General features: G+C 37.8%; 1 protein-coding gene across 1 annotated transcript in view; it reads left to right on the top strand.

The window, feature by feature from the left end:
* LOC148948355 (uncharacterized) overlaps positions 1–20,941 on the top strand; it is a 100,491-nt gene that overhangs the window by 24,104 nt on the left and 55,446 nt on the right. The window contains exon 2 of the mRNA XM_089094305.1: positions 15,073–17,196. Within this exon, the coding sequence (XP_088950431.1) occupies positions 15,073–17,196 (2,124 nt within the window). The remainder of the gene's footprint in view (positions 1–15,072; positions 17,197–20,941) is intronic.

A 20,941-nucleotide genomic window follows, 5' to 3' on the forward strand; every position in this document is an offset into this window, starting at 1 on the left:
GCTTAAGCAAGGTGAAACTACCGCCAATTGAAGCATTTTACAATTCACTGACCAACAGTGAATGCACAGCCGAGGAGTATGAGTTTGCCAAGAAGGTGTGGGCTAAGGGGAATTATAAAAATGGGTGGGATTATTGTAGACTGTACTTGGCCAGTGACGTTTTAACTCTGTTGGATATAGTCTGTAAGAACACAGACCAAATCTATTCAGAGTTCGGCTTAGATATAGGCTACTATTTTTCCACACCACATTTGGTGATGGATTTGATTTTAAAAATTAGTAGGGAGGAAATAGGCCTAATCACACATGTAGATCAGTATTTTTTTGTAGAGCGTTCAATGAGGGGAGGGTATGTTTTTAACGGGGACCACGTCTTGTCAACCAATCCGAGTGGACAAAGCACCTGTGTAAAGTCATATGCAGTGTTATTGGACATAAGCTCAGTGTACCCCTCGGCAATGTCCCACTACTCTTTGCCGTGTGGGAACTATCAATGGCTTGAGAATCCTTGTGAGTTCCCCGACATTACCACCGTCGAGGACAATGGGCCACAAGGATGGTTCTTTGAAATTGACGGGCACATTCCTCTGGCGCTTCACGACTCTGTCAAAGATTTTGTTTTTCCCTGTATCAATCGACCAGTGACCAGGGACTCGCTGAGCCCCTATATTTGATCATTGTTTGAGGATATGGGGATGCACTGGACTCCCTCTAAACAGAAACTGATTGCTGATTTGGACCCTAAGGAGAATTTCGTTGTTCACCATGACCTTTTGCACCGGATGGTGAACAATAGTTTCAAAATCACCAAAATACATAGGGTCCTACAGTTCAATCAGCGACCATATTTGAAAACGTTTATCGACACCATTGTCGATAAACGCTCTAGGGCAAACTCCAAGGTAGAGAAGGAATTGTACAAACTCATCCTAAAATCAGCGTTTGGCAAAATGTGTGAAAGTTTACGCAACAGATCTCGCTGCCACGTCGTGACTGACCCTCTAGAATGTGCCCGAATTATTACCGATCCCAATTTTACATGCTTCACGAGCATAAAGGCTGGCATGGTGCTTCTACAGTGGAAAAAGTAAAATATGTTACTTAACAAGAATATAGTGGGTAGCTGTTCAGTACTAAAAATTTCCAAAAGGCTCCTGTTGTAATTTTTTTATAATTTTTGTCAGGTGAAATGGCTACGGGAGGGGGAGGTTCAGGTTTACGATTGGGATACGGACCCTATACTGTTAAAGGTAAATGGGACCGAAGATTTATTGGGTGATTTAGAAAAAGGGGAACACATCAGCTCGCGGATGGATTTCACCAACTGGAATCCGTCCCTCTACCCCGAGTTGGTGAAACGTCCCCCCAACCAACTATTAATGTTAAAATCAGAGACGGGGAGTGATTTGATATCCAGGGGGGTGTTCCCGGGTCCCAAAGTTTATTGCGTTAAAACACATAGTGGGGATGAAAAGAAGGCGTGTAAAGGGGTGCCTACACACTTTGTAAAGAGCAATTTCTACATGAGCGTGTACAGAGACTGTGTAGAAAGTAGCCTAGTGCCGAGAGCACAAGTGCTTGCAATTCGCTCTCTACAGTATAGAAATTATACTATAAGAGTGAAAAAAAATGCAATGTCATGTATATCTTACAAAGTCTATGTGCTCGAGAATGGTGTGAGTGTTCTGCCTCATGGCCACTACCGTATTTCAGACCGAGTTGAATGCATAGACTATCGCAATCAACTTGGTCTGGATAAATTAACCTAACCAACTAACCTACTCATAAACAAACTAACCACCAACCCGTTCATAAATTAACAATGACCTCAACTAACCCAACCTAACCTGCAGTGACGACAACTATTGTATTGTTTTTCCAACGCGGCTACCGGGGGGTGGGGGGGGCCCTTCCCGTGGCTGGCTCCGGGGGGGGGGTCCCGCCCGCGGCCGGCTTTCGGCCCCACGGCCCTGGGGGGGGGACCCAACCTTTAAATTCACTGTAATGTTCAACTGTGCTTAGTTCATGTTCCAAGTGTTGTTTTCAAGTGCTCTTGTTTTCAAGTTTTTTCTTGTTGTACAAAAAAGTGTGTGTTTGCTGCATAAAGTGTTGTTGTTGTACAGAAAAGTGTTTAAAGACAATAAGTGTTGCTGTTGATGGACAAAAAGTGTTTTATTTTTGTTGTACATAAAGTGTCATTTTTATCATTGTTCATGTTGAACAAATATTTGTTTTCATGTTGCCGAAATAAATGCTGCCATGAAATATTGTTTTTGTTGGTCTTGAACGTAGATAGATCAATGGGAAAATGATTGCTACTACTTATTCATTGGACACGTATGCTTTACAGTTAGTTGTAGTCCGACTGTTGTCAGCAGCATGTATCAATTTAAAACACCCTTTAGACCGTTTTAGTATGGTCCGTCACTGTCAGTGAAAGCGACACTCTTAACTAGAATAGTTAAAGGGTGTAAGAAAATATTTGTGACGAAAACAAAAAAAATCTACTATTGCCTTAGTATTTATCTTTAGTTATACTATAAAATAAAAGCTATTACCAAATCCTTACCAATACATTTCATACAGGTACTTGATGCTTACAATAGTATTTAATCGAACTCATGGATGATTATCGATGATTTGGCTGAATCCATTGAACAGTTCTCAAAGGAAATGCTACAACTGTTCACCGTTCGCTCCCATCAAGAACACATTTCCATAACCCTAGTTCTACACAATCTGTTTCATTAGAGCAAATGTATGCGTACCATTGCTTTGAATTGCACCATCTATATTATCTATCGAGTTGTTCGTGATTCTAGCTCGCTCATAACTCTCAATAAACAGATATACCCTGGCTCCCCAAAATTTCTGTTGTCAGCGTACACTCAGGCGACTAATAAACCCTATGGTTACATTTTTCTAGATCTTAATCAGAGCACGCCTGAGGACCTACGTGTAGTCACCGACATTTTCAACAATGAAATTACAGTATATCTTCCGGTGAACAGTAGAAAAGACTATTAGTTGCCATTATCACACTGAAGAAACTACACGAACAACGGCATTTATGTTCCGTTTCAAGCACTTCAAACCCCTTGCTTAGGAAGTCTATACTCAAATATGGTGTCGACAATGATTTCATTAATCTATTATCTGAACTTTGTTTAAATTTAACAGAGGGCAATTTTCAACAGCCAGACGGTGTTAGACAACAGAAAAAGCAACATCGTTCCACTGTACGCGATTTGTATTTTAAAAACAAGGGTAACCATATAACACTAACACAGCTCCATCAGGCGGGTAGTAGGTTTTTTACACTTTTATTACCAATAATTGCAGGTCTTGTAAGCAGTTCTCTCGAGATAACAAACCCCTATAAATTCACACCATATGAAATTTACCTCTCACCCGTTGAACATTTTGAAGACAATCTAAGCAAATGCATTAACGATGAGAATATTGCCGATGACAAAAAACTGCTTTTATTCCAAGATGCATTGTGACGTGTGGACAAGCATAAACCTTATCGTGAGAGACCCACCGCCGCCACTGTTACCTATCCCTCTAAACAGAAAACATCTCAAGATTCTGCACAATCAAAGAAGAAGAAATTGAATTCAATTGTATTGAAAATTGGAAACCTATTGCCACTGACCTATCGAGAACAGAGTAAAAGAGTATTATCTTATCTCATGTTGGAAACTGGTGATCAATTTCAAGTCGACAGCACAGGGAAACGAATTATAATTCGGGGAATGATTTATAATCTAGTTGATTTGATTTGTGATGGGGTGACGAATCGTAAAGGACTTTTATCATTTGACAATAATCCATACACCTTTCTAAGTGTATCAAACTTTTCCAAAATTCCTTTTGACAATAAGCAAATTTTTAAAAAGCTAAGAAAATATAGTCCTCCAAAATCACCAACACCATTTAAAAAGAAGAAGATTCGATATTTGAAAGTACTAGCAGCATTGATTTTACAACACTTGTGGCTGCTAGTCAAAAGCGAAGACGAATTGATTCACCCTCCAGTGTGCAAAACGGGAGTGTAAATTACACCACGTGTTTACGTTCAAAAAGGATGAAGTTCTGAAAGTTTTATATGGAAATATTGGTGAATTGGGAAGTTTAAGTTCTCCCAAAACGCTTTCTAGAGTTGTCTCCGGCACCACATTGAAAAATGCAAAAGAGTATCTAGAGAATGAACCGAGTTACACACTGCATCGGAATCACAGGCTTTGTGGTAAACAATATCGACAAACTAAAGCCTTTTTCCCTCTGCATATAATGCAAATGGATCTTTTAATTCTAGACGCAGTTCAATGGTGCCAAAATGCACATAACAAATATATTCCGGTGGTAATCAGTATCTTTAGTCACTATGCATATGTCACTCCATTACGATCAAAGAGACGTGTTGAAGTTGCTCAGGCCATTGAAATTTTTTTCGAACAGGATTCATATAGAAAAATTCAATCAGATCGTTGTAGTGAATTTGTTAATCCTCATGTATAAGAGGTTCTATTGAAATATAATACAACACTTTATCATAGTCACAGTCCGATAAAGGCTGCATTGGCTGAACGATTAATGGCAAAAACAATTATCTTTTCATTTCTATTTTGTCACTATTAAAAGTGCTAACCCCCCCCCCCCAACAAAAATCCTGGATTCACGCCCCCTCCCCTAAATTTAGGAAAATTAACCCACCCTAGGTCTACCCTCTCATTGAGTTAATCTTGCGATTTATTCAAACGCAATACAGATCAATAAAGAATATATCTTACTGCCTTTTATTCAAATGTTATAGCTAAAATCGCTAAATGTCGAAGAGAAATGGTTAGACACTGAAGTCAAAAACAATTATGGCAAAAACAATTATCTTTTCATTTCTATTTTGTCACTATTAAAAGTGCTACCCCCCCCCTCCCAACAAAAATCCTGGATTCACGCCCCCTCCCCTAAATTTAGGAAATTCAACCCACCCTAGGTCTACCCTCTCATTGAGTTAATCTTGCGATTTATTCAAGCGCAAGACAGATCAATAAAGAATATATCTTACTGCCTTTTATTCAAATGTTATAGCAAAAATCACTAAAATGTCAAAGAGAAATGGTTAGACACTGAAGTCGAAAACAATTATGGTAAAAAAAATTATCTTTTCGTTTCTTTTTTTTTACTTTCAAAACTACTAGCCCCCTCTCCATCAAAAATATTGGACTCATGCCCCCCTCCTGGCACTATAAAAGAAACTTTATCGAAAGAAAGCTTGAAAAAGATCCGTTTCACTTCTCCAAAATAGAGCATTGCATAGGTCTGCGCTTAAATATTGCAAATGTCTCAAAGTGTTTTAATTTTGACGGAGAAACAGTTCTTTTGACTTGGCGTTGCGTTCGTAAACACACAGGAAAAGGGTGACAGCTAATTTTAACCTCGCGGAGAGCGTTATGTCAAAACAGAACGGTATAATGCTTTAAGAATTGACGGGGGTAAGTGGTCGCTTTTAGCTAGGATATAGAAAGAATAAAATTATTTCTATTGTGGGAATTATACTTGTAAAAACAGTGGAAGGTTTTGAGGGGAGGGGGGGGGGGTTAGGTAGTAAAAAAGAACATATTTTATGTTTTCTATCGAGTATAAAAATAGTATAGTGATGTTTTGGGGTAGGGGGGGGGCTTTTATATACTGGAGGGTGACCAAGGAAAATAATTTTATTTTGAAAATGAAAATGTATTAAATCGGAACTTACATTGCAAATTGAAGTTGGCATGGCTTCTAAAGAGTCAAATTTATCCATTCTTGTGTCATCAACTATGTCAAAATACTTTCTGATAATTTAATCACATTGCATCCCCGTTATATACGAAATCTCAAGGGTGAATTGTTATGTAACGGGTCGCTGATTGGCTGAGAAGGAAGCACGTGATCTAACTGTTTCCTATTTCTGGAAACTCATAACGTTTGCCTCGAGCATACACTTACAACAACAAATACTGTTTCCTATTTCTGAAAACTCATAACATTTGCCTCGACCATGAACTTACAATAACAACAACAAAAAATACTGTTTCCTATTTCTGAATCATAACATTTGCCTCGAGAATACACTTACAACAACAAATACTGTTTCCTATTCCTGGATCATAACATTCTCCCCTAGCGGGCAATTGGCCAAAAACAACAACACCCTTGGAGAAAGAGGTCATTGACCGATTACGCAATCATTCTCCCTAATGACTCTATGCCCATATATGGACTCCCGTTCGGACCTCCTGAGGCATCTCTACTGTTGTGGCACTATCTGTAAAATCACGGCAGGGGTCGGTAAAACTGCCGCTTTTACCCATCAAGTTCGAAATTTTTGTAGATGACATGTCAGTATTTTCGTGGTCTTTATTGAACTGAACAAATAATTTTAGCGGCGTCAGAAAAATCGTGGCGCCACGGTTTTACCGATTTTTTTTTACTGAGTGACCAAAAACATTGGGTGGAAACGTGAGATATCTCAGGCACGCCTTTTTGACAAGCTGGACAGAAGTAGTATCTTTTAGAGTTCAACATCTCCCTCAACATACCCTGAAAGTTTCAATTTAATACACTATTCGTTCCAAAGATATTGCATATACACCGTTTTTACAGCCAGGACGTACATGGTGGCCCCCTTAAATAACCCCCATGACATTCCCTGAAAGTTTCAACTTAGTACACTTAACCGTTCTTAAGAAGTTTCAACTTAGCTCCCTTAGCTGTTCCTAATATGTTACAGATACGCCATTTTCTGGAGGCACAAAGCATCTTTTGATTCAGTTCATTCCCCCCCCCCCAAAAAAAAATGCTGAAAATTCCAATGAAATACCCATAGCTGTTTCTTAGAGGTTGCAGATGTGCTCTTTCGACAAACTGAATGCAAATAGTGCCTTTTGACTTAGTTCAGCATCCAGCTCAGTTTTCTCTGAAAGTCACAACTTTATAACCTCAGCTGTTCCCGAGATATTGCTTCTGCACCATTTTGACAGCCTAGTTGCACATAGTGTTTTTTATTTACTTCAGTATTCCCCTCATCTTTCCCAGACAGTTTCAAATTAATACCGTTACTTGTTCCTGAGGTACTGCAGATACACCCTTTTGTCAAACTGAATGCAAATAGTGCCCTTTGATTTAGTTCAACATCTTGCTCAATTTTCTCTGAATGTCCTGACTTTATAACATTATTTGTTCCCAAGATATTGCATATGCGTCTTTTTGGCAACCAGGATGCACGTAGTATCTTTTAATTTACTTTAGCATTCTCCTCATCATTTCCTGACAGTTTCAAGTACATATCCTTGGCCGTTCCTGAGATATTCAAGACATACCTTTTTGACAGCCATGATTCATATAGGGTCTCTCGATTCAGTTCAACACCCCCTGAAAATTTCAACTTGACTCGAGATACCCTAGGTTCTTTTTAAGAAATTGCAGTTTTCCCTTTTTGACAAACTGGATCCTTTGATTAAGCGTCCTTTGATTAAGTTCAACATCCCTCCCACCGTTCCCTGAAAGTTCCAACTTAATTATCTTAGCTGTTCTGAGAAATTATAGATAAACCCTTTTAACAAAATGGATGTACATAGTGTCATTTGATTCAGTTCAACATTTTACTCAACATGCCCTGAGAGTTTCAAATTGATACATTCTGAATATTTCTGAAGATATCACAGATTTGCCCCTTTGACAAACTGGATACACATAGTGTCTTTTGATTGAGTTTAATATTCCTCTCAATGTTCCCCGAAAGTTTCAACTTAATACTTTTAGCCGTTCCTGAGTTTTTTAGGTACACCCTTTTGACAGCCTGAATGCACATAGTGTCTTTTGATTTAGTTCCAAATTTCCCGAAAGTTTCAACTCTATACCTTTCGCCGTTCGGGAGATATTAATGATACGCCCTTTTGACAATCTGGAACCACAAGATTATGCGCAACAGAAAATCCTACTGTAGATGTTTCAAGCTCCTATCTGCAAAAATGTGGAATTTTGTATTTTTTGCCAAAAGAAAGATCACGGATGCATGTTTATTTGTTGTTTTTTTGTTGTTTTTTTTGCTCCAACCAAATCATATAGAAAAAAATTTTGTGGAAAACTTGTTAGGGGTCACTCAGTCACAAATTAGAACTTATATTTTTCCTTTTTATGGGTCAAAATCTATTGGCAGACAGCCAACAATGGGGCAGCAAACATTTTTTTTTATGGTTTTTCCCTATTCTGCTTCTTTCCTGTGGTTTCCTTATAATTACTATATAGTCCCGAATTTCCAGGTGGGAACCATGGAACCCCTGTCCCCCCCCTTGCTGGTGCCCATGGCCTCGTTAAGCCAAAAATGAGTAAAAATAAATTTAAATAATTTTACAAGCATACCTAAATCACCATTTTACTACCATAAATCACCATAAGTAAATGAATTGAACCCAAAACGAACAGAAATAAGAATAAATAACCTATTCAAACTCAAAATAGCAACAATTTTAGCATGAGTATGTCTCACAACCCCCACACCTCCTCAAGACCAGAAAGTAGTTTGCACTTTACTGAAAACAAAATACATTTTAAACGTTTTCAATTTTTTGACTTCAACAAATAAAGAAGTATTAAGACTATAAGGAATATATATCGGAATATGTATATCAAACGGACAATACACGGTTTTTTTTGTTTTTTTTTTTATAAGTAAAGTACAAATTATTTTCTGGTCTGAAGAAGACATGGGTGTTGTGTTGTCAGCCATACTCCTTTTACTTTTTGCTCGTTTTGAGTTTGACTAGGATATCTATTGTAATTTCTGTTAGTTTTGGGTTTCATTTATTTGTTAATGGTGATTTGGGGTAGTTTTACACTTGACCATCAGGGCAAGGGTTGTAAATTATGCCCTTGGGGCATATACGGTTTTGATAGAAAGTTTTGTCGCAGAAACGTAAGAAAGGCCTCATTCAATTTGAAATTCAAGGGGCTAGTGCCCTTTTTAATAGTCAAAAGCGATTGGAGGGCAATTATCTCCTCCCTCTCACGCCCACCATTTCCCAAAACAAGTCCAATCAAAATTTTGAGATATACATTTTGTTCAACGTAGTTGAAAGTTCTGAAAATTAAGTCTTTGAGGATAACACCCCCCCCCCCCACAGCTCTCAGGGCAAGGGTTGTTAGCTATGTCCTAGGGGTATACAACGTTTTATAGAGAGCGCTGTCGTAAAAACTTCAAAAAGGTCTCATTCAATTGGAAAATAAAAGGGCTAGTACGCGTTTTAACAATCAAAACCGATTGGAAGTCAACTAACCCCCCTCTCACACCCACCATTTCCCTAAACACACCAAATCATTATTTTGGGATATTCATTTTGTTCAATGTAGTTGAAAGTTCTGGAAATTAGGTCTTTGAGGATGATAACGCCCTCAGAGCCCTCAGGATAAGGGTTGTAAGCTATGAAATGGGGACATATAAGGTTTTTATAGAAAGCGTTATCGTAGAAACTTCAAAAACGGCTCATGTGATTGGAAATTGAAAGGGCTAGTGCCCTTTTTTAATAGTCGAAACTGATTGGAGAGCAACTAACCCCCCTCTGACGCGCAACGTTTCTCCAAAAACACCCAATCCAAATTTTAATAAAGCCATTATGTTCAACGTAATTGAAAGTTTTGGAAATTTTGTCTTTGAGGATTACAAACCCCCTACACCCTTCAGGGCAAGGGTGTTAAGTTATACCCTGGGGGCGTATAAGGTTTTTGTAAATAGTGTTCTGGTAGAAACTTCAAAAAGGGCTCAGTCAATTGGAAACTGAAAGGGCTAGTTCACTTTTTAATATTCGAAAGTAATTGGAGGGTAACTAATCCCCCTCTCACGCCCACCATTTCCCCAGACACATCCAAACAAAATTTTGAGATAGCCATTTTGTTCAACGTATTTGAAAGGTCTTGAAATTAGGTCTTTGGGGATGACAACCCGCCCACAGCCCTCAGGGTAATATACGGTTTTGTAGAAAGGGTAGTCGTAGAAACTTCAAAAAGGGCTCATTTGATTTAAAATTGAAAGGGCTAGTGCCCTTTTTAAAGGGCACACAGTAGAAAATGATTGGAGGGCAACTAACCTCCCTCTCACGCCCACCATTTTCCCAAACACATCCAATCAAAATTTTGAAATTGCCATTTTGTTCAACGTAGTTAAAAGTTCTAGAAATTATGTCTTTGAGGATGAGAACTCCCCCACAGCCCTCAGGACAAAGGTTGTAAGTTATGCGCTGGGGGCATTTAAGGTTTTTATAGAAAGTGTTGTTGTAGAAACTTCAAAAAGGGCTCATTCAATTTAAAATTGAAATGGCTAGTGCCCTTTTTAATAGTCGAAAGTGATTGGAGGCAACTAACCCTCCTCTCACGCCCACCGTTTCCCCAAACACATCCAATCAAAATTTTGAGATAGCCATTTTGCTAGTGCCCTTTTTAATAGTCAAAAAGTGATTGGAGGGCAACTAACCCCCTCGCATGCCCACCATGTTTGGCATGTTTGATGAATGTATTTGTTTTATTTTATTTTATTTTTTTGTCTTGTTTCTCCCCTGTTTTTTCCTGGCCACAGAGCCTTACGGGGGAGAATATATTGAAGCATTTGTTATTTTATTTGTAATTTACCGTCGATTTTGGTATTCATTGAAGCGATTAACAGGCATCTAACTTTCATAAAATGTGTTACTTCGATTTGATATTGATATTCGATTTGATATTAAATGGCCAAATTATTTATGTAGAATTCATAAATTTTCGAAACTTTGGAGCGTGGATTTATAAACTAGTACTTCTTAAATTGACGTTGATTATAAGTCACATTATCGTTTTATAAGCCAAAAATAATTTTCTTGTCTAAATCTATTGTTTTGTCAGCGTATAGTTCTCTTTTTTTTTTTTTTTTTAGTTGTTGCTTATATTGATTTTGTTGTTGATTAATCCCCCTTGTATCCCTGGCCTTGGAGCCTTTTGAGGGGTAATAAGATTGTTTTATTTAAAATCTATAATAAAATTACTGAATAAACTGGTGAATAAACTTACTTACTTACCATTTCTGCAAACACATCCAATCAAAATTTTGAGATAGCCATTTTGTTCAACGCAGTTGAAAGTTCTGGAAATTATGTCTTTGAAGATGTCAAACCCCTCAAGGCAAGGGTTGTAGGATATACCCTGGGGTCATATAAGGTTCTTATAGATAGCGTTGTCGTAGGAACTTCAAAAAGAGCTCATTCAATTGGAAATTGAAATGGCTAGTACCCTTTTGAAAAGTCAAAAGTGGTTGGAGGGCAACCATTTCCCCAAACACATCCAATCAAAATTTTGAGATAGCCATTTTTTTCAACGTAGTTGAAAGTTCTGTACATTAGGCCTTTGAGGATGACAAGCCCCCACACCCCTCAGGGCAAGGGTTGTAAGTTATGCTCTGGGAACATATAAGGTTCTTATTGAAAGCGATGTTATAAAAACTTCAAAAAGGGCTCATTCGATTGGAAATTGAAAGAGCTAGTGCCCTTTGTACTAGTAGAAAGTGATGGGAGGGCAACTAACCCCCCTCTTACGCCCACCATTTCCCCAAACACATCCAATCAAAAGTTTGAAATAGTAAATTTGTAATTTACTGAAAAAATTATTTTAAATGTTTTCATTTTATAACTTTAAGAAATCAAAAATTAATTAAGCTTTTAAGGAATAAATATCAGCATATGTATATTAAACTGAAAATGCACAATTCTTCTCAATAAATTCATTTGAATTTTTTTCAGTAAATTAAAAATTATATTCTGGATTTTAGAAAGCATAGGTTTTTAGAACCCTACTCACATTAATTTCTGCTCGTTTTGTGTTTGACTCTGTTATTTATTTTAATTTCTGTTTGTTTTGAGTTTCTTTTATTTATTGATACTGGTTTGGAATAGTTGTATGCTTCGTAGATTATTTTATTTTATTCATTTTTGGTTTAATGGAGTTCTTTACTTTTTTTTGAAAAACTTATTTTGTGGAAAAAGTTATTTTAAATTATTACAAGAGAAGAGCACCCTATAGGGTTTTTACGAATTGGGGATGCTGGTGGCTCTACGCGAGATCGCCTTTATAACCCCACAGCCTAAATTGGAGAAAATTCAAGCTAGAAGACATCTCGGGATATCTTTAGAGCCGTCTGGTTTCCTGGATGATTCATTGTCTAGCTGTCCTGCTGTCTAGATTTTTGTAATTATCTTAATTAGCAGTTGTTCCTTTGAGACGTGAAAGATATTAAAGAAAGGGAAAAAGAATAAACAAGCTGAAAGGGGCTTTAATGAGGAACAAAAAGGGATATTTAGCTAGTAATTAGGACCAGAGGTCAAACAATGAGTTTAAAGAGGAAATAATACAAAGTAACAAAAAGAACATTTATCTGATAAGTTGGGCCAGGGGCCAGACACTACACTTAGCTGTTCTTGGGATATTACAGATTCGCCCTTTTGGCACACTGGATACTCATAGTGTCTTTTTGTTTTGTTCAACATGCCCCACTACATTCTCTGGAAATTTTAAGCTGTTCCTGAGACATTCCAGATATGCCCTTTTGGCAGCCTGGATGCACGTAGGGTGTTTTGATTTAGTTCAACATCTCCTGAAAGTTTCAACCTGATACATTTATCATTCTACTCCTAAGAAATTACAGATAAGCCCTTATGTCGACCTAGATCCAGACAATGTCTTTTGATTAAGTTTAACATTGCCATACCATTCCCTGAAAGTTTGAACTTAATGCCCTCAAATGTTCTTGAGATATTGCAGACAAACCCTTTTGACAAGATGTATGCACATGATGTCGTTGGATTTAGTCCAACCGTTTTTCTCAGCATAGCCTGAAAGTTTTAAATTAATACCCTGCATTGTTTGTGGTATATCGCAGATACGCCGTTTTAATTTCAATATCCCTGTCAGCATCCCTTGACAGTTTAAAGTTAATATTCTTGGTCGCTCCTGAGAAATTCAAGGTACGCCCTTTTGACAGCCTGAACGCGCTTAGTGCCTTTTGATTTAGTTCAAATGCCCATGCCCCTAAACTTCCCTGAAGGTTTCAACTTAATACCCTTAGCCGTATCTAACATATTGCAGATATTAACTTTTGACAACCCGCAACGCAGATTGTGTCTTTTGACCCAGTTCAATATTTTCTGAAAGTTTCAACTTATTGCCCGTTTAGCCAGTGTAGCTTTGGGTGATAATTATCTCCTAACCAATTGTGGATCCGTTTCTTCTCACTTGAGGCTTGCTTTAAATCCATGGGTGGTATCACTGAGAAACTACCTGTAAAAATCTCCTCGACTTAAGACCTTTCCTTTCGGTTTAGAGGCTTAAAATTTCAAACAGGAACACAGGGCAACCAATTGGGTTTTAAAAGGACGAAACTTTCTTGCTTCTCTTTCTGACATACGCTCATGGGCGTAGGCAGCATATTGTCTAAGGGGGGGGGCAGTCAATAGTGTGATGGTGGGCCTTCTATCAACTGCTTTTCCAACCATCTGCTTTTTCAGCCATATCTAATTTAAATTTGAAGGTCTAGGGGGGCAGCTACCCCCCCCCTCCCTACGCCCATGCATACGCTTAAGGAACAACGTGACTGGCTTATGGAAATACGTCACAATAAAATTAAACACATTTTTACCACGGAATTATAGGAAAGTCATCTCCTTCTTTCTTCGGGGGTAATCTGGCCGCATTTTTCTTCTGTAGATTTGAAGAGTCTAGTAGATTTAACTTTCAATAATGGACCAATCTACAAATAAATTTTGGAAAATTAAGCTTCAAATAGTAATCCGTAGATCCTCTGGTAAAGTCGTGGATTTGAAACCTCTATGATTGACAATTGGGCTTACTGCTTAATACCTCGATCGTTATAAACAAAAGTCGCTGTGGGTAAATTTAAAATTCTAAGACTACACTGGAGGAAAATGACGTAAGAATAAACGCAGAACAAATAAACCAGGAAAAATTTCAGCCTGTGGGATCCAGAAAACAATACAAAATACAATACAATGCCCTCTTTGTTCAACTGTCTAGCCTATTTCCCAAAATATTATGGCGTCTAAAGAAGCTTATAAGTTTATACTTTTTTTCATGTGCAATATTATATCCGTCTTTTCACTTTTAGAAATAATTGCATCTTGAAACTTTCAACATATATGCTTTTCTTCTTTTTTTTTCAGTTTTGGATCCATAAAAAAGAAGCACTTCTTTTTAGGAACTACCCAGATTAATAATGGAAAAATTTCCCGAACCACATTTTTCTTGTTCCCCCCTTCCTCCCCCGTTTAAACTTTATTATGATGCTTTGTCATTGTCAGCATTATTTTTTGCTAGCGTTGTCTTTATGTTAAATCAATGTGTTTTTGGGACTCCTGTATTATTCAGAACACACTTGAAAACTGAATTTAGGTTAATTATAATGAAATATACCAAAACATGATAAAAATATAATACTTTAGTTTATAGAATAATTTAATTAGGGCTATATATTTGCACATTAGGGGGGAGGGGGTAAAGTAACCTAAGGTAACCTAACCTTACCCCCTCCCCCCAATGTGCAAATATATAATTCAAATTATACAAATCCAGTGCATTCGTCACCCGTCATTTGTATTTTTGGCTATGAAACCAGTTTTCATAAATCTTTCATTCAGTAAAATTCTCGAGTGTGTTCTGAATAATAAAGGAGTACCTGTTTTTATTACACCGCAGATCCGTAAAAACAGAAGTCTTTTTTAGGAACGACAGGCCATTTAATAAAGAAAAAAAAAACCTGAGACTATTTTTTTTAGATTCGTCTCTCCTTGTAAGTTTTGTTGTGTAACATAACAACTTTTGAACTGCTGTACACTGTCTGTTCGAACTTATGCTCTGTACAATGATTTTTTTTCATCCTGTTTTGTATAATAAACTACTTTAATGTCTTCTGCCGTTAAGCTCCTTAATGTTTTCATTATTCATATTATTTTCTTAATTTTATTATATTTACAATATTTCTTTTTGTTTGTTTTTTAGGCTTAGAAGACAAGGATATAAGATATTCACCTCAAATTTTTAGAAGGAAAATAGCGCGTAAATCTCGATTCGATCCAAATGTAGATTTTAGTTCTAGAATTATCCCAGAAGCTAATGACGTTAATCCAAGGACAAATTTATCTTCGGAATTTGAACTGGGAGCTGATGAAAGAACTTTGAGAGAAAATCCTTTCCAAAAAGATGCATCTACTCTGACAAATCCTGTATTTGAAGGAGTGCAAGAAGCAACCCAAACAGACCAGATTGATAAAGTTTGTTTGTCTTTAACTTCTTCTACTCAAACTGGGAAAGAAGCTATCTCATCATCAAGGCCATGCACTGTGAATGATGGCAAAGTACAAAGGAGAGGAAGGTCAACAGTAAAAATAGCAGTATCAAAAAAGAAATATGGTCTGAGAGAAAAGAAAGCAAAAACTCTTTCAAATGAAAACCCAAATCGAAAAGAAAAACAAAAAAAAGCTTTGCCAAAATCAGACCAGGGTCCTTATAAATTATGCAGTCCTGAAAAGGCAAAAACCCACAAGAACTCTTCTCTGCGATCATTCGAAGATTGGCTAGAAATCAGACCTAGAGACACGCCCTGGTCAAGAAGTAAATCACGTGAGTATTTGCTTGAGTCTTTGCCAGAACCAAAAATAGGCCATGAAGGAACTGATTCAAGAAAATATGACCACTCAGTTAAAAATTCTGAAGTTTTAAATCAGGCAGAACCCGTACAAAAGGCAGATTTAGTTGATCATGTTGGTAACATTCTTTGTCCTGGTGACAGTTTGACTTCTAAACCTGTGGGAGAAACCTGTATGAAGAAAGATGAGTCCACCATGACTAATTATGTATTTCAAGGGGTACAAAAAATTCCACAAAGAGATAAGAGCGAGCAATGTCCTTTGATTGCAGACTCTTCTACCCAAACTGGGATGAAAGTTGCATCATCGGCTCATCCAATCTTCCAGTTCATCCCAGAAAGTGGAAGATCCGAAATAAAGGAAGAGGAATTTAAAACGAATTATCGTCTTGCAGGAAAGGCACCGAAGCGTGCATTAACAGAAAGATCAGAAAAGAAAGGAAAAAGGTCGAAAGGTTCACAAGAATTATGCTATAATTTTCATAAATCACCCTTGTCTAAATCGTCAAACATTCCGAAAAATTCGTATCTATATTCTTCGGAAAGTTGGCTAGAAAAGAGACCTCGAAACACGCCGTGGTCAAGAAGCAAATCACGTGAGTGTATGCTCAATCTCCCACCACAGCCAAAGTCATCACATGATGAAATGTGTTCCGCCGAATCAAATGAAATGATTGAAAATGGTCATCTGGCCGATCCAGTAGAAAAACCCGGCCTTGTTGATCACGTTCGTTATATTCTTGGCTCTGTTGAAAATTTAACTCCCTCGTGTACTGACCATGTGACAGATAAAATAGGACATAGTCAAATAGGTAAAAATCTGCGTTTGCCTGATGAGATACAAACGGCGGAAGGCCCAGGCTCTTTTGATCAAACTAATAGTGTACTTAGATCTTCTAGAGCTGTGACCAGTTCTTCTGCGCGGAATGTAGCTGAGTCGTCATTAAAATATGGTCAAACATGTGCGGATAATACTGTTTCAAGTCGAGATGAGTCTGTTAAAAAAACAGGTTTCAAGGCTTCTGAAAATTTGACATCAACTCCGACCTCAGATCCAGTGACAAAAGGACTTAAACACCATACTACAGGTGTACCTACAGTAAATGAGCATTGCAGAGCAGACAGTGTTAAGAACTTGTTACTGCCTGATCGCATTCTTCCTAGTGTTCATCCAAATGGGTTGCTATTTTCTAATTCTGCTAAAGACAACAGAGGCTCAGTACATCATCATCAAAGTGTAAAGCTGCTTTCACTTGAGGGGGACAAGAAGCTTCACAAATTAGATACCACAACAGTTTTACCTGATGGTTCCGAATTTAGCATTTGTCCTGATATAGGAGATCCAGTTAAGAGTAATGAAACAAATGCACGAAGAGAAAACGACATTTCATTTATACCAATCAAACCGCCAATTGATGATATTGGGATAAACGAGGGAAAACAAAAGCAACTATCATTTGGTAGCATGACGAAAACAGGCAAGTTTTCAAATTTTTTAATTTTCAAAATTTAGACTTTACTTTTGTTTCCTACTCTTTTTTGGTGCAAGTTGAATCGAAAAACGAAGTGTAAACTGCACCAAGTCGTCTGGCAGCACCAGTAGCTCTATTCATACCGATTTTGATGAGATTCTGGTTTCCGTATTGCCCCAGCTGTATTTGCCAAGAGCTGTAATTTTTAGTTTGCGATCAACCATAAAATATGACCCAGCCATCTTAACTTTTGTTTAATTGTAGCCCTAGACAATGGTATCGAACTGCGTTTTTCCCATGACTGTTTGTTTATTACTCAGTCGTTTAGACAAGTATCTAAAGCAATTCGCAGACAATTCCTCTCGAAAACATCTGCTATATTATCTTGAAATTTTTGAAGTGCCTAATTTACGGAGCTATACTTGATCTTGCTATTCTTTTAAACTATAGTCAACTGTGGAGGAGTAACCTGTGTCTTGGTTCTTCTACTGTATTCTTCTTCACTGTGCCCACCATTCTTACGAATAATGTTACCTTGGTGTAGGAAACTTCCCACTCGATCAATTTACTCGGCACCTAATAACACTGCTTTTTCCTTGTTTATTTATAATTTAAGTTACTTATTAACTTTTAAATCTATTTGTGTGCCGTAAGCTCACAAAACTTCCAGAAGTTGTTAGTTTCACTAACATTTTCATCCAAGACACTCAAATCATCTGCAGAGTCAAAGTGTGGGGGGTATTTATTTTCCCATTTAGTTCCATGTCCTCCCATAGCCTTTACTGTTTTCCTCAGGAACAAATCCATTTACAGTGGTCAGTATAAATGGCGATAAAACACAGTGCCGCTTAACTTCTGATTCCACAAAAAAATGACCACACAAATCATTCTTGCACATTGCAAAAATCACTTTAACGTATTTTTCTACAACGCAAGAATAGTACCTTCAGTAAAGGTAAATGTACCGGAAATAAATGAAGATTTGGACAAATTTACACAGATATGTTACCCCTTGCCCTTGAAGAGGAACTTGCTTTACGATTCATCATACAAGTCACTATTTGAGATAGCTGAACTGCAAAATTTGACAAACGTTTCCTTGGCTTTCGGTACCCTCCCACCAAATTTAAATTAAGAGGGACGCTTAAATGTATTTTTGAGAATCTGGAATGGGCTAAAACTCCCCCCTTCCAATTGACGCCCCTTTGCCTACCTCTCTGCTGGGAAGTTGGTGACGCCAAGCTATCTCGGAGAGCCCAGTTTGTTCCTTTGATTATGCAGATGAATTATTTACGATGAGAGAGGAGGAGGTCTTCAAGAGGTCAAGGGCCCACTTGGTATCGGATATCAAGCTTTGATTTAAACAAGTTGCATCGTGCCTACACTTCTACTGAAAAGTTGTAAGTGGTATAGACTTTGTGCCTTAATCAATTTGGATTGAAAATTCTTACTCGATTCTACTTCAAATAAGGTGCAGTATTTCTACATTTCTTCGTAAAAGTTGGTGGGAAGAAGAGGGTATTGGACGGGCTATGGGCCTATTTTCTGCCTCAAATTATTTAGATTGGAAATCATAGCACGTATTCAAAACAAGTTGTAACATACCTATTTTACTGCTAAAAAGTTGGAAGAGAGGGGAGTGATGGAGGGGCCATGACCACTTTGATCCTCCAGTCACACATGTAAAAAGTTTTTTCTTGATTCTGATTCAAACAGGCTTCAAACGTGCTTACCTTTGTATTAAACAGTTGACAAAGGTGTTTGAGGAGCCCCTTGCTTACTTTAGTTTTGAATCATTACGGTTAATACTCTTGTGTTATTCCGGCACTACTAAGGCGCAACATGCCTATAACTCGGCGAGAAAGTTGGTAGCGGGGAGGATGGGTCACGGGACCAACTTATGCCCTCACTAATATGGATTAAAAATCCTTGCATGATTGCACCCCAAACGAAAGGCAATATGCCTGTCTCTCTGTAAAAAAAAAATGACTGGGAAAGAGGGTCTTGGAATGCTAATGGCTCCTTCATTTTGCCTTCAGTCAAACTGATTTCAAAACCATTGCATACTTCTGGTTCAAGTGAACTAAAGCATGCTCAACTTTATGCTAAAAAATTGACGGAGGGGCGGGGGAGTGTTTTAGAAAGAGGTCCAGCTTTGGACCTCCAATCATTAAGATTAGAGATTATTTTATGATTTCATTCAAACAAGGTGCGCCAAGCCTACATTCGTGCCAAAAGTTAGCAGTGGGAGGGTAAGGGCAACATTGCAAGGCTTTACTCCCACTTTGGTTCTCCAGTTATTTGAATTGATAATCCTTACGGAATACAGGGTGCAACATAACAATCTTTCTACCAAGAGCTTGGTTATGAGAATGCCTGCCTCTCTGCAAAGAAAAGATAATATTTGGGAGGGTGATTATATACTAATAACACTAACTGAGATCCTTATATGGTTTCAGGTCAAACAAGGCGTAGCATGCCTGATTTTTTATTAAAGTGTTGGTGTTGAGGGGATCGTTGAGGGGCCAATGGCCCACTTTCATCGTCCAGTTATACAGATTGATAGTTCCTGCGTGTATCCGCTTCACACAAAATGCAACGTGCCCACAATTGTGCTAAAAGTTAGCAGTGGGGGAGGGGGACGGGTGCCATTAGAATTCTTTGACTCTTCATTCGTACAAATTGAAAATCCTTGTATATTTCTGATCAAAAATGCACAATGTGTCTGCCTTTGTGCCAGAAATTTGGGTTAGGGGAGAGGGTCGAAGAGCTGCGGGTTAAGTTCTTGTCTCCAGATTTTTTTGGTAACTTAGGTCTAAAATTGTTTTTGAGCAGATTCATTATCTTCTCTTCTGGCTCATAACAAAGAACTGACCCTCGAAGTTTTCAAAATCGTACAAAATTCTCTAAATTTCAATAGTTATTTTGTGTCAAAAAATGATGCAATTTATGTTGCTCCGCTTTTCAAGGAATACCGATCAGAGCTAAAAGCAAGATTGTTTCTCTCTTAGTTCCAAAATTGATTTCTTGTCATGGGCCTATTTTCTAATATCTCTATCAAGAAAAGGAGAAACCCCAATTGCTTTATTTGTGAAAGAATTATAAAACTTTAGGAGGCAGATTTAATACCGTTCTTCCACCTGAATCCCATACTCAGAGATGAAATCACAAACTTGACAGAATCACAAACAGAAATGGCTTGTAAAAGTAGATGGCAGTTCCATCGGACTCATGAGAAAAGTCTCCTCTTTTGGATGTAAAGATTCTTCTATTACTATTCTCAGAAAGTGTCTTGGCAATGAGGCCTTGGAATTATTGCACATCTTGGGTGCTTTAGTGTTTTAATCCACCTTTAATTTAAAATTTTGGTTGCTTGGTTAACGGATCTTTAATCTCGAGAGCAGAAACGCGACTCGGAGAAATGAAAGCCTGGTGGAACAACTTCAGATAGGTTTCATTGATATAGACTATGAAATTCCACTTTAATTCACGCGCAGTTCGCTCTGATTCAAGCGAAAACCATCTTTCTCGGCCCTATGTAAGAATTATACGCAGCTTTCCAAAATAGAATGTCACATTCGGCCGCAGGCTCATATTTCCGTAAGAACAGCGGAGGTTGTATTTTTACTAATTTCTCACAATAAACTGAAATTGGTTGCAGAGGGGAAACAAAACCGGACAAAACGAAAGTGTTTCTCCTGCAACACAGCTGTTTTATGGTGTATTTCATGGTCAAATGCCATATTGTTTA

Source organism: Artemia sp. Qi Xiang Cuo, chromosome 9 (assembly GCF_049724085.1).
Source record: "Artemia sp. Qi Xiang Cuo chromosome 9, ASM4972408v1, whole genome shotgun sequence".
Taxonomy (NCBI): domain Eukaryota; kingdom Metazoa; phylum Arthropoda; class Branchiopoda; order Anostraca; family Artemiidae; genus Artemia; species Artemia sp. Qi Xiang Cuo.